General features: G+C 40.6%; 1 protein-coding gene across 2 annotated transcripts; it reads left to right on the top strand.

The window, feature by feature from the left end:
- Nucleotides 1-8,098: 8,098 nt before the first annotated feature.
- LOC131106182 (transcriptional regulator Myc-A-like) lies at nt 8,099-11,652 on the top strand. Of its 2 annotated transcripts, XM_058055006.1 has the most exons (4): nt 8,099-8,632; nt 8,700-8,774; nt 9,257-9,685; nt 9,763-11,652. In XM_058055006.1, exons 3-4 carry the CDS (start codon nt 9,274-9,276, stop codon nt 10,326-10,328), a joined length of 978 nt encoding a protein of 325 aa, XP_057910989.1. In that variant the 5' UTR covers nt 8,099-8,632; nt 8,700-8,774; nt 9,257-9,273; the 3' UTR covers nt 10,329-11,652. The 2 variants fall into 2 exon arrangements, with proteins under 2 accessions (XP_057910989.1, XP_057910988.1); XM_058055005.1 differs by having other exon boundaries at nt 8,100-8,774; nt 9,763-11,651.
- Nucleotides 11,653-12,174: the final 522 nt, after the last annotated feature.

Genomic DNA, 12,174 nt, shown 5'->3' with positions numbered 1-12,174 from the left:
TATCCCGCACAGCAGTTTTTTTCTTGGCCCAAAGCACATTCTAAAAATAATATTTATTTAACAACAACCACGGTGATTGGCGGCTGCATGGTGGACGAGTGATTAGCACACAGGCCTCACAGCTAGGAGACCCGAGTTCAATTCCCATCTCTGTGTGGAGTTTGCATGTTCTCCCCAGTTTCCTCCCACATTCCAAAAACATGCTAGGTTAATTGGTGACTCCAAATTGTCCATAGGTATGAAAGTGAGTGTGAATGGTTGTTTGTCTATATGTGCCCTGTGATTGGCTGGCCACCAGTCCAGGGTGTATGTACCCCGCCTACTAAAATAACAGGCTCACAAAGCTTGGCAAAACTGCTTTTCATTCAGGTTTTCAGTTAATAATGTGAGAAGTGAGACTTTATCCTAATGAAGGCTGCTGAGAAGCCAACATGGCCTCTAATGGCCTCAGGTCAAGTAAATGAATTTTAGTGTAAACAAATGTCATGAGTGGAACATCCACTAAGTGTGCTTCCTCTTTTTCCCTTGGAGAGAAGCATGACATTTGGATGAAAAGATATATTTCATTTTTTCAAAGTTACTATACACACTGTGGACACGTTTGAACTCTCCTTAGCCATATTTAGCCACGCTTCACACACACATTCCAGCACAGAACCTGAGAGCATCCCCTACCCCCCACTTTAGGTTCACTGGGTGATCTTCTAAGAATCATAGCAATATTTAGACCGCCCCTGAGCTGCATTACATAGTATATATATTATATATATATTTATTTTTTATTTGCACATTTGTCAGGAATTATTTTATTATAGGTACTCTATTATGTAAGAATGACTTTTTAATGATGTTCCACTCAACTAGGGATGTCAGGATTTTGTCAAATCTGATTCGTTAGACTTTGTCTGAAGTCAACTAATTATTCTTTAGTGATTATAGAATTATTCAAATTCATTTTTTTCGTATCAAAATAGCTATTAATAACAAAAAGAAGACCTTAGGAAATAAAAGAAGGAAGAAGTCAATTCTTTGAACCCTTGACTGTAAGGCCACCATGCTAACCACTTGCCACCTAGCCCCCCCCCCCCCCCGTGAAGTCAGAATGGTACAATCTTTCATTCATTCATTCATTTTCTGCTGCTTTTCCTCACAAGGGTCGCGGTGCCAATCACAGGGCACATATAGACAAACAACCATTCACACTCACATTCATACCTATGGACAATTTGGAGTCGCTAATTAACCTAGCATGTTTTTAGAATGTGGGAGGAAACCGGAGTACCTGGAGAAAACCCACGCATGCACAGGGAGAACATGCAAACTCCACACAGCGTTAGATGGCTGAAGGTGGAATTGAACTCGAGTCTCCTAGCTGCGAGACTGCGCTCTAACCACTTGCCCAACGTGCAGGTAAAGGCATAAATTGGTCAGAAAATGTTATGAGTGTTCGAAAGTCGAGGCCCCACACATGCAAACTCCACACAGAGTAGTGGGCCGAGGGTGGAATCGAACTCAGGTCTCCGAGCTGTGTGGCATGTGCGCTAACCACTTGTTCTAGCAATTGCTAGTTTAATAAAATTATATCGAGGGGGATTTTTTTGCAGAATTTTTGGCACCTCTTCCCATCCATCCATCTATTTTCTATGCCGCTTATCATAACAAGGGTCACAGGGTATGATGGAGCCTATCCCAGCTAACTTTGGCCGTCGGCGCCTTTGCACCCCTCCATATTTCTGCTAATTTGAGCCTGAGAAGAAGCACCAAAACATGGGTCTTTACACCATATTGAGCTTTTTTTGATGGCCCATAATAAGGTCAAAGGGCAAAAGAGTACCATTGTATATTTACGTTTTTTTATAGTGTTTAGACAGAAATGGTCTACTTTGGGAGTTCGGTGTAGCAGCATTGTGATTGTCATTGAAGTTCATCTTATTTCGAGTGGATGAAGCGGTGATTTCATCATCAAGAAGAAGTGAAGAGGAAACAGTTGAGCTTCAGATAAGATTGATAAGATGTGACTGATGCAACATGCTGCAGAAACAATGACAAGAGATGATGAAAAGTGAGCACATCAGTGAACGTATGAAACTTTCTAACTGTGTCCCTCATCCTAAAAATAAAGTCCACTCCACCGCACTAACCCCATTCTCCTAATCTTTTTCTCCTTCGTCGTTCCTGAAGTTCCTAGAATCCTCCGCTGTTCTACTTTCACTGATGTCTGCCAACTCTAAACACACCGCAGTCCATCTGGGACGCCGTCCCGTGCTTGTCCGTCTCTCCACATGGAGCTCACATGTGAGAGAGTGGGAGCGTCTCATTGGCCCACTGAATAAAAGTCTGGCTTCCTCATTGGCTGACGGCTGGTCCATGTGAGCGCTCAGAGTATCATGTACTCCTTTTCTGGAAAAGAGAATCTGATTCTCAAAAGAGAAGAAGATAGTAATACATATATTTACGTATATATACTTCACACTCCTCACATTCCAGTTGGCATTTTTATGACAAAAAATCTTGTGCATCTGCAATTTTCTTTTTTCCCAGGTTGTTGCATTCTCCGGGCATTCAGTCCATCACAACTGGACTGCTCAGGGTGTCTTACAAGGTGTTTTTTTATTTTTATTTTTATTTTTATTTTTATTTTTATTTTTATTTTTATTTTTATTTTTATTTTTATTTTTATTTTTATTTTTATTTTTATTTTTATTTTTATTTTTATTTTTATTTTTATTTTCTTTTATGTTCTTTAATTTTAATTTTAATTTTAATTTTAATTTTAATTTTAATTTTAATTTTAATTTTAATTTTAATTTTAATTTTAATTTTAATTTTAATTTTAATTTTAATTTTAATTTTAATTTTAATTTTTCACTTCCTGCCTTTCAAATTTTAATTTTAATTTTAATTTTAATTTTAATTTTAATTTTAATTTTAATTTTAATTTTAATTTTAATTTTAATTTTAATTTTAATTTTAATTTTAATTTTAATTTTAATTTTAATTTTAATTTTAATTTCCTTTCTCTTTTTTCTCTCCTTCTTTTTTCTCTTCTTCTTTTTTTTCTTTTCTTTTATTTGCTGTTTTATTTTCAAACTATTTCAACTTTTTTTTGTAAATTTTCATCTCAATTAGATTCATCTCAATTAATTATGACTTTATTCATATTATTTTGACTTTATTCTCATAATATAACGTTTTCCGCAACATCCTTTTCCAACTTTTTGTTTATTTTCATAATATGATGACTTACAAAATTTATTTTTTCAATCATAATATGTTATAGCATTTTCTCATTAGATTACAGCTCATTTTTCTTAATATTTTGACCTTATTCATGTAAAAAAAATCATGTTTTTCCATTTTCTTGTTTTTTTTTTGTTTTTTGTGAGCTGTCCCGTCCATCCATTGGGTATTGTTGATCTAAATGCCCTTACATGCTAAACAGAGTGGAGTGGACGTATTTTAAAGTGGACGACAAAAACGTTTCAATTGCAAAATGTGAAATATGCAAACTTTCAAGAGGTAGGAAGGAAAAGTCTGCATTTAACCCGCCAAACCTGATACGACACCTTTAAAACAAACACAATACAGACACAATACAGCCTATTTACCCAAGCAACCCAGCCGCAGACATGTCAGCCCACGCTGCAGGACATTTGGAAGACGGGGATCACAGTCAACATCCTAACCTCTTTTTACGCCCATCGCATTGACTTGTGGTGTTTGATGAGTTAAACGTGTGGATGCTTTATTGTCACTATGCGTCAGTCATGTCAATTGACAGTAATTATCAGTCAGAGTCAATGACCGTCACTGAGACCTTTTGTCCCCGGTTCGTTGCGGACAAAAGGAAGGAACATGTGGCGCAACCATGCTACTGTTCCTTATTCTTACTGTTCTCTTCTGCACACTTACTTGCGACACAGGCCGTATAACGTTCGGCACGGACTATCACTGAGTAGCAGAAAGAGGAAGAGAGCGAGGGCACGATGAATGACAGAGGCCCCTTCCTGTTCCGCTCCTATTGCTCCGAGCTACTGCTAACCCGCTCATGAATGAACGGCTTCCGAGGAGACTGAATGGAGAAGTGACTGAATGTTTGCAGAGTGAAGGCATACAGCTTACGCTTCATGTTTACTGTTCCTTCACTTTTAATCATCTGGTTAAATAACCAAAGTGTACACAAACCAGCGTGAAAAACTTGAACTTAAAAGATTTGGTTCCGGGGACACCTGTTAGAAATTGTCAGAACATTGTTAAAATGTCAATTAAAAAGTCACTTACAATCAGTAACTGTTACAATTGCTCACTTCCTGCCTTTCTAATATAATAATATAATAAAGTTATTTTAATTTTAATTTTAATTTTAATTTTAATTTTAATTTTAATTTTAATTTTAATTTTAATTTTAATTTTAATTTTAATTTTAATTTTAATTTTAATTTTAATTTTAATTTTAATTTTAATTTTAATTGTTCACTTCCTGCCTTTCTAATATAATTTAAGTTTTTTAAATTTAAATTTAAATTTAAATTTAAATTTAAATTTAAATTTAAATTTAAATTTAAATTTAAATTTAAATTTAAATTTAAATTTAAATTTAAATTTAAATTTAAATTTAAATTTAAATTTAAATTTAAATTTAAATTTAAATTTAAATTTAAATTTAAATTTAAATTTAAATTTAAATTTAAATTTAAATTTAAATGTCACGTACCGAAGTACGGGGTGATATGACCATACAATGACATATTGACAGTTGCTATGGTACCCATTATGTCATTGTATGGTCATATCACCCCGTACTTCGGTACGTGACAAAACAAATCAAATAGATATATAAATTAAATTATATTATGAAAGCAGGAAGTGAACAAATGTAACAGTTACTGATTGTAAAAGTACCAGATGTAGGGGTAGGATTTAATAAGCTTTGCTTCTTCCTACTCCTTTTGGACATGTGGAACTGTGAACTGATTATGTGATGCATTCAATTGTAATCTGATTCATGTTCAAATGAAATAAAACCATTACCATTACTTATTCATTAAGAGGAGCCCTGTTATAAATAAGCACTCCTTCATGTCTGAAGTGTTCCAATGAGAACGTATTGGCTATGATGGTGCAAAGCTTGTGCGGCACTGTAACATGTCCAACATAACTGTCACTGATTGTGTGTGTGTGTGTGTGTTGTTGTTGTAGAGGATGTTGCAGTATGTTATTGCTGATAGCACAGTGAGGATGAACAGTTCTCTGTTTACTGTTGATAGTAAGGATTCACTTATCTGTTCTGACACAGCCGACTACTGATTACACACACACACACACAAGCAACTGATTTCCTCTCTACTATAACCCACTCGTACACACATCGTATTATGAGCAAGGGTGTCCAAAGTGCGGCCCGGTGACCATTTATCCCGCACAGCAGTTTTTTCACATTCGAAAAATAATATTTATTTAACAACCACTGTAATTGGCGGCTGCATGGTGGCCGAGTGATTAGCACACAGGCCTCACAGCTAGGAGACCCAAGTTCAATTCCCATCTCTGTGTGGAGTTTGCATGTTCTCCCCAGTTTCCTCCCACATTCCAAAAATTGGTTAATTGGCGACTCCAAATTGTCCATAGGTATGAATGTGAGTGTGAATGGTTGTTTGTCTATATGTGCCCTGTGATTGGCTGGCCACCAGTCCAGGGTGTACCCCGCCTCTCGCCCGAAGACAGCTGGGATAGGCTCCAGCACCCCCGTGACCCTTGTGAGGATAAGCGATAGAAAATGAATGAATGAATGCCCTGTGATTGGCTGGCGGCCAGTCCAAGGTATACCCCGCCTCTTGCTTGAAGACAGCTGGGATAGGCTCCAGCATGCCGCGACCCTTGTGAGCATAAGCAGTTGGATGGATGACAACAACCAAAAAACAGCAACAATAGAAAAATAAGGTACATTTTATAGTCATAATGTCCAAATATTAAGAGAAAAGAGTTGTAATCTAGCGCCGCATGGTGGACAAGTGGTTAACATGTTGGCCACACAGTCACAGGATCCACTTGGGCATCTCTGTGTGGAGTTTGCATGTTCTCCCCAGTTTCTTCCCACATTCCAAAAACATGCTAGGTTAATTAGCGACTCCAAATTGTCCATAGGTATGAATGTGAGTGTGAATGGTTGTTTGTCTATATGTGCTCTGTGATTGGCTGGCCACCAGTCCAGGGTGTACCCAGTCTCTGAGGCGGTTGAAGACCCGACCCGCTACCTTGCAATCAGGAGGTGGTCAAACAATATCAACATGTAATTAAATGCTGAGACATGGCGTCCAGTACATACTGTATCTCACTGAGACCAGCAGTGGGTTCTTTTATATGTAAAAGTGAGGTTAGTGTCTTTGATGAACACCACAGAACCACATGGGGGTTGATCCCACAAGTAAATGTTTTCCCCTTCTTCTCCTTCCAGCGGCTGACTGAGGTGAGGCGTCAGGCTTGTTCCGGTTAAAATTCCGAAAAGGAAAAAAAATAAATAAGAAAAGCTCCACCCAAAACCACTGGAAGCGGTCACCAGGCAGCTGCTGGTGGTCTTCGCAGGGAGATGCTACTGAATATTTAGAACAATAGTTAGAGGCCCGCCGCATTCCACGCTACCATCTCCTGTTCCGCTTGGAATATCCAAACCAACTGCAGCTTCTCATTGTGGTCGGGTCTGAAATTTGATAAAATCAATTGTTGCTGCTGGAGCATTTCTTTCTGACAATAGATGATGGGTTTGTAGACAAACATAGCACCAATTAAAGATGAGGGGACCCAAAATAGAGCCCTGTGGAACTCCTTTCACCAGCTATGGAAATACCATGTCCACATTTGCATGGCTATTTTCAAAAACACATATTTTGGCCTGCATGTTTTTATTTAATGTTTTTATGTACAGTTCCAAAGGTCATTGGGCTCTAATTTCATAGACCAGGCGCAGGCGTGGTGCACCTGCACCTTAACACAGCAGAGTGTAATCTTAACCAATCAAATAAACGCCTCTCATTGCCTTTAAATGCGCAGGACTGGACTGAAAATGGGGACACCTCCCTTCATGCACATGCACACACCTATCTCGGCGCAGCCAAGTCTACCAAACTGACTGTGCGCGGTGGTGCGCCGGAAACATGAAACATGCTACAAAGTCAAATAATTAACTGTTAAAAATACGTATTAAGTGGCTTATTAACTCTTATTATTTCTACTGTATTGGGTAATATGAGTGTAAAGGTGACTATAGGGTTGCTATTTCAAGTCTGGAGGGCTCTAACAGTGTTAAAAAACCTTATTGTGATGGTAATAGATGGGTTTTCTATTATTTAATTGTGAAAATATTTCATTTATTAATCTGAACCTTACTTAAGTGAAATTCACTAATCATGGTGAGGTCTGGAACCAATTAACCACGATAAACGGCGGATTCCATGGTCTCCAAATTTGAATTAATTTGGTTTGATGACTTTTCTGTATACAAAAATGACTATCACGTTGTTGTCTACCACGTGACTTTCCTGCATCTTCTATTCATCACGTGGATGTGGACTTTTCTCAAGACTGGCTGACACTCGGCTCCCTGGAATTTAGGGAAAAGTGAGCATCTGTCAGTGCAAGTCTGTCATTACGCTCTTTGGCCAGATCTTGCGGTGACGCTGCAGGAGTCGTAATTTGAGGGGAAGGATGGGAAGACGACAACAAGGCCTCTGTCTCTGTGTGACCATAGCGACGAAGAGAACGTTGTCTCATTTTGTACCAACTCACGTATGTAGGGTGTGTCCTCTTGCAAATGAACTGTTATACTCAGGAAAGATGTCAATGTATTTTATCGACACCTCTTAGTCAACACATCTTCATACTTTCAGGAATTTTAGAGAGCAATTTCTATTTTCTTCTATTAGAAATGGATAAACAAAAACAGGCATGTGAAAGAAGAATATACATACACAGTAACACAGTAGGTGTGTATATTTGGAGTATAGTGTAGTGCTAGGTTACCGGAACATAATTCACCCCGGAACGATCAATAGGGGAGTGGTTGCGACCCGGAGGGGTGGGCGCGAGGGACAGGTTTTTTTCTTATTATTATGGTTGCAAGGTGTGCGGTTATGTGTCACGTAGCGAGGAGTGTGCGTTACTTGTTGTGAGAAGAACAAAGTTTTCTCCCAAGTTCGACACCCCGCCTACGACTCCAGTTCTTCGGCGCTTTAATAGTTTTGTATGCTGCGTTTCAGTAGTAGAAGAAAGTGAAGGATACATACAGACAGGAAGTGGCACACCTCCTCCTTTCTGTCCACGTGTGTATCTTTGCTCATTTTTACCGCCATCCATTTACTGGAATCATAATCCTGCGCTCATATCCCTCCGCGGACCACGCGAGATAGACCCTGGTTGGATGATAAATTACAATCAGACAACTTCGTCGTGGGTTTTCCAAAGAGAACCCAATCGAATAATCAATCGATGCCTTTAACTAATCGATACGTAAAAGGCCCGTGGTGGTGTTGTGCATTTTGGCGCGATTTTTTGTCGCGTAAGGAGATACACGAGCGCACAGATAGCAGTGCTGCGGCCAGACTGACCACACCCACCTCAATGGTGTTGCGACTACCGGGTTGGTTCACAAGCACCATGCTGCTTTGCTCCCACTTTAAGTTTACACGCAGAAAACTTCTTCCCAGATAGTTGTCATCATTTTCCTCATCTCTGTGGACCTTTAAGTGGAACTCCTGGGGACACTTTGTACACTTTTGCCGGTAAGGACGCTGCCCTTTTCTTTAACGTGTCTTCATGACGTACTCGCTGTCATAACATGCTTTAAATGGCGGCTGCACTGATCCTATAGGAAACGTTCACATTTTAAACCGCTTATTTGCACATGAACCATGTCAGTATATGTATTTTTTATATAAATTTTGTGTTTTTAATGTGTTAGAGAGTAGGTCGGCTTTAGGTAAAGTCTGGGAAATGGTAAAATAAATTACTTAAGGAGCCACACCGGTGTAAATGATGTCATGTTTGTGGACTGTCACGGTCCATAGAGGCGTTCTTGAACGCAGCACACATGGACAGTGTGGCTTTGTTCTGCATCACAACCTGCTATACATCCACGCACCATGTGATTTATGAATGAGTGCCAGTGTTCTTTTCTCATCAGCTTAAGATGTTTCTTTGTATATTACAGAAGAAAGTATGGAGGAAATTTCTTATATCTGCTCTTTTTTTTTTTGTGATGAAGTGTTCCGCTAAAGTTTGATGAAGGACCACCAGTCCCCACCAACGCCCCTCTCCAAGAGCGACCAGCTGAGCTACATGTCGGAGATCCTGCTGGAGGACCAAGACATGCAACTCAATTGGAACTGCGCCTTCTTCCAGTCGGATGGAGCCGAGAAGGACGCCGGATGGCCGCCTTCCCCTCTGGAGGAGAGCGGCGAGGACGGGCTGTGGCAGTGCCTGGCCCCGGATAAGACCCTGGAGGAGAAGCTGGTGTCCTCCATGCTGGGCTCCAGCCCGCTGCTGTCTGACATCGACACAAGTATCTTTGAGGGGCTAGCCGGGTCCACGCTGGACTGCCAGACTCTGATGGAGACCCAGGAGCACAGCGAGGCCACGTCGGACTACGGATCGACTGGCGGCGAGCTGTCCAATGAATCATCTAGCGACTCAGGTAAGATGAAGCACACACTTTTTATTACACTTTCATGCGTGTCAAAGGTCACTAATGTGTGTGCTTGTGTCTCGCAGAGGAGGAGATAGACGTAGTGACGGTGGGGCACTGCCCCCCCAGCACCTCCGCAGAGCGCTCGTCTCGCCGGCGGAAGCAAAATGAGAAGCAGCGTGCTCTCCAGCGCCACCACCTCGAGATCCAGCAGCAGCACAACTACGCCGCTCCTCGCCCGGCTTCTCCGCCGACTTCCTCATCGAAGAAGTTCTTGATCGAGCAAGGCAGCGACAGGTTCTCGCACCCGTCCACACACTACCACAACCACCACAGGGAACAGCGCTCTTTCAGGAGCTCTGCAGAGACGGATGATGATGATGATGACGACGAGGAGGAGGAGCGGCGGCGGACGCACAACGTGATGGAGCGTCAGCGGCGCAACGATCTGAAGAACTGCTTTGTACGACTGCGTGATAACGTGCCCGAGCTTTCGCACCACAATAAGGCGTCCAAGGTGGTGATCCTGAAGAAGGCCAGAGACTGCATCTATGGCCTGGAGGACCGCGCCTTCAGGTTGCGGGCCAAACAGGACAGACTTCGAGTAAAACAGGAAGAACTGAAAGCCAGACTGGAGCAGCTCCGCAGGTAATGGAGCCGACGGGAGGGGCCAGGGTAGACCATTTCCTGTGGACAAAAGTGACTTTTGGTTATTGTGTTGGTAACCTTGACTGCTGACTGTTGTAGGACGCACACACAAGCTCCGTTTATGATGTTTTCCTTCAGGATGCTAAACACTTGAATATATTGAGGATGTGTCGTAGCCATAGCAACCAATGATCCCTCATAAGATGCTTTTCAACTTCTTTGTTCAACTTGAGTTCCACCAGCCGGCAGACTCTCTGCACTTAAAACAGGGGTCTCAAACACACGGCCCGCGGGCCAAATGTGGCCCGCAGGACACTAGTTTGAGGCCCCCGCCTTGATATGAAAGTTCAATGTTAGTGCGGCCCGCGCAAGTTTGATATGGATGCTGTATGGTATCATGTACCCAGAAAAAAATATTACGTTTGATTAATGTTCATGTTAAAGGTTAAATAACTGCTAATAGTTATCCTCCCTATCCGTGTGGAAGTGGTAAGTTTTTGGCTTTTTGAGTTTAAAGGAAATAACTTGGAGGCTACCGTTTAGGTCGCTAGCTCTCTAGTTTGCGAGTTAGCATGTGTCTCAAGACCCTGCAGTTGCGCAATATGTTGTAAATAAAAAGAGTATAAATGTGACTATAGTCGTGTTTTGTCATGTCTACAGGGCTCTAATAATGCTTTGTTCATTTTAATCTTGTAAATTTTACAAAAATATATATTTTTTTAAAGTAAAAAAAGTATTAAACATGAATAAATCAAACCAAGAATCAATTAAGAATAATTCCATATATCAACTCCAAATATTTAAGCACTGATGAGTTTATGAACTCAAACATGAAAAAATGTGGCAACTGATTGCCTTACTTTTTTTGAGTTCTGCTAACTTATTGGGGTTTACAGTGTGGGGACCGGCTTTGTGTGTGTGTGCTCCACATGTTCCTCAGCGAGATCCTGTTTAGATCTTCAAGCCCCTTCCATCTCAAAGGTAGCCATCATCCTTATCTGACAGCTTGAACTCTGCCAAAGTTTGATTGTTGCCCCTTCAAAGTCCCGATGCTGCTTCCTCTTCAAGGACTTTTCCAGTTGCTTGTCAGCGGCTGGATGGTGTTTCCCAAGCAAACATGAGCTAAGGTGTGAAATATCACATTGGCTCTTCCCAAAATTCCCAGAATCTGCCTCCTGACCCCATTTCAGCGGGAACAGGAAGTTGATGCAAACCTGGACACTTTAAATGGGATCTTCTAGAACAGGGGTCAGCAACCCACGGCTCCAGAGCCGCATGTGGCTCTTCAGCCTCTTTGTTATGGCTCCCTTCATAATGCTCAAGTATTTAACACCCAAATGAGGAAAATACGCATCTCTGTAATGAGTTTTGAAAAAAAATCTGACTTTTTAAATTTTTTTACATTTTTTTTTTATTAAAAAATATTTTTTTGGATTTTTCAATTTATTTTATTTTTTTTTTTTACAAGGAAGTTGTAGCTTACACCTTACACCTTTCCTGACACAGCAAATCTGTTTAGCATGTAAGGGCATTTAGATCAACAATACTATCTGCCCCAATGGCTGGAGGGGACAAAAAAACAAAATCTGACTTTCTGTGAGACCATATACTAGCAAGAGTACTTGATCAACTTTGCTTTTTCTACTCCAAACTACTTTGATACCCCCAAATTCCCTCCAAATCTGGTAATCAATCCAAATTTTGAGAGAGTTGCAATTTGCTCTGGATGTGTGCATGTTGCTACACAATTCATCAGGCATCAGGTATTGAGGTTCAACCAAGACGATACTGTCATCACTCTATGAGTTGGCTTCCATTACACATGCACACTGCACTTCTATTTACTGTAT

The sequence above is a fragment of the Doryrhamphus excisus genome, chromosome 18 (genome assembly GCF_030265055.1).
Source record: "Doryrhamphus excisus isolate RoL2022-K1 chromosome 18, RoL_Dexc_1.0, whole genome shotgun sequence".
Taxonomy (NCBI): Eukaryota; Metazoa; Chordata; class Actinopteri; order Syngnathiformes; family Syngnathidae; genus Doryrhamphus; species Doryrhamphus excisus.
The sequence above is the reverse complement of the archived record's forward strand: the minus strand, read 5'-3'. Positions and strand labels throughout refer to the sequence as shown.

Excerpts from the sequence above, each read along its gene's own strand:
- LOC131106182 (XM_058055006.1), top strand. The coding sequence starts at position 9,274 with ATGAAGGACCACCAGTCCCCACCAACGCCCCTCTCCAAGAGCGACCAG. Across the intron at positions 9,686-9,762 it reads TGAATCATCTAGCGACTCAG|AGGAGGAGATAGACGTAGTG; the intron begins GTAAGATGAAGC and ends TGTGTCTCGCAG.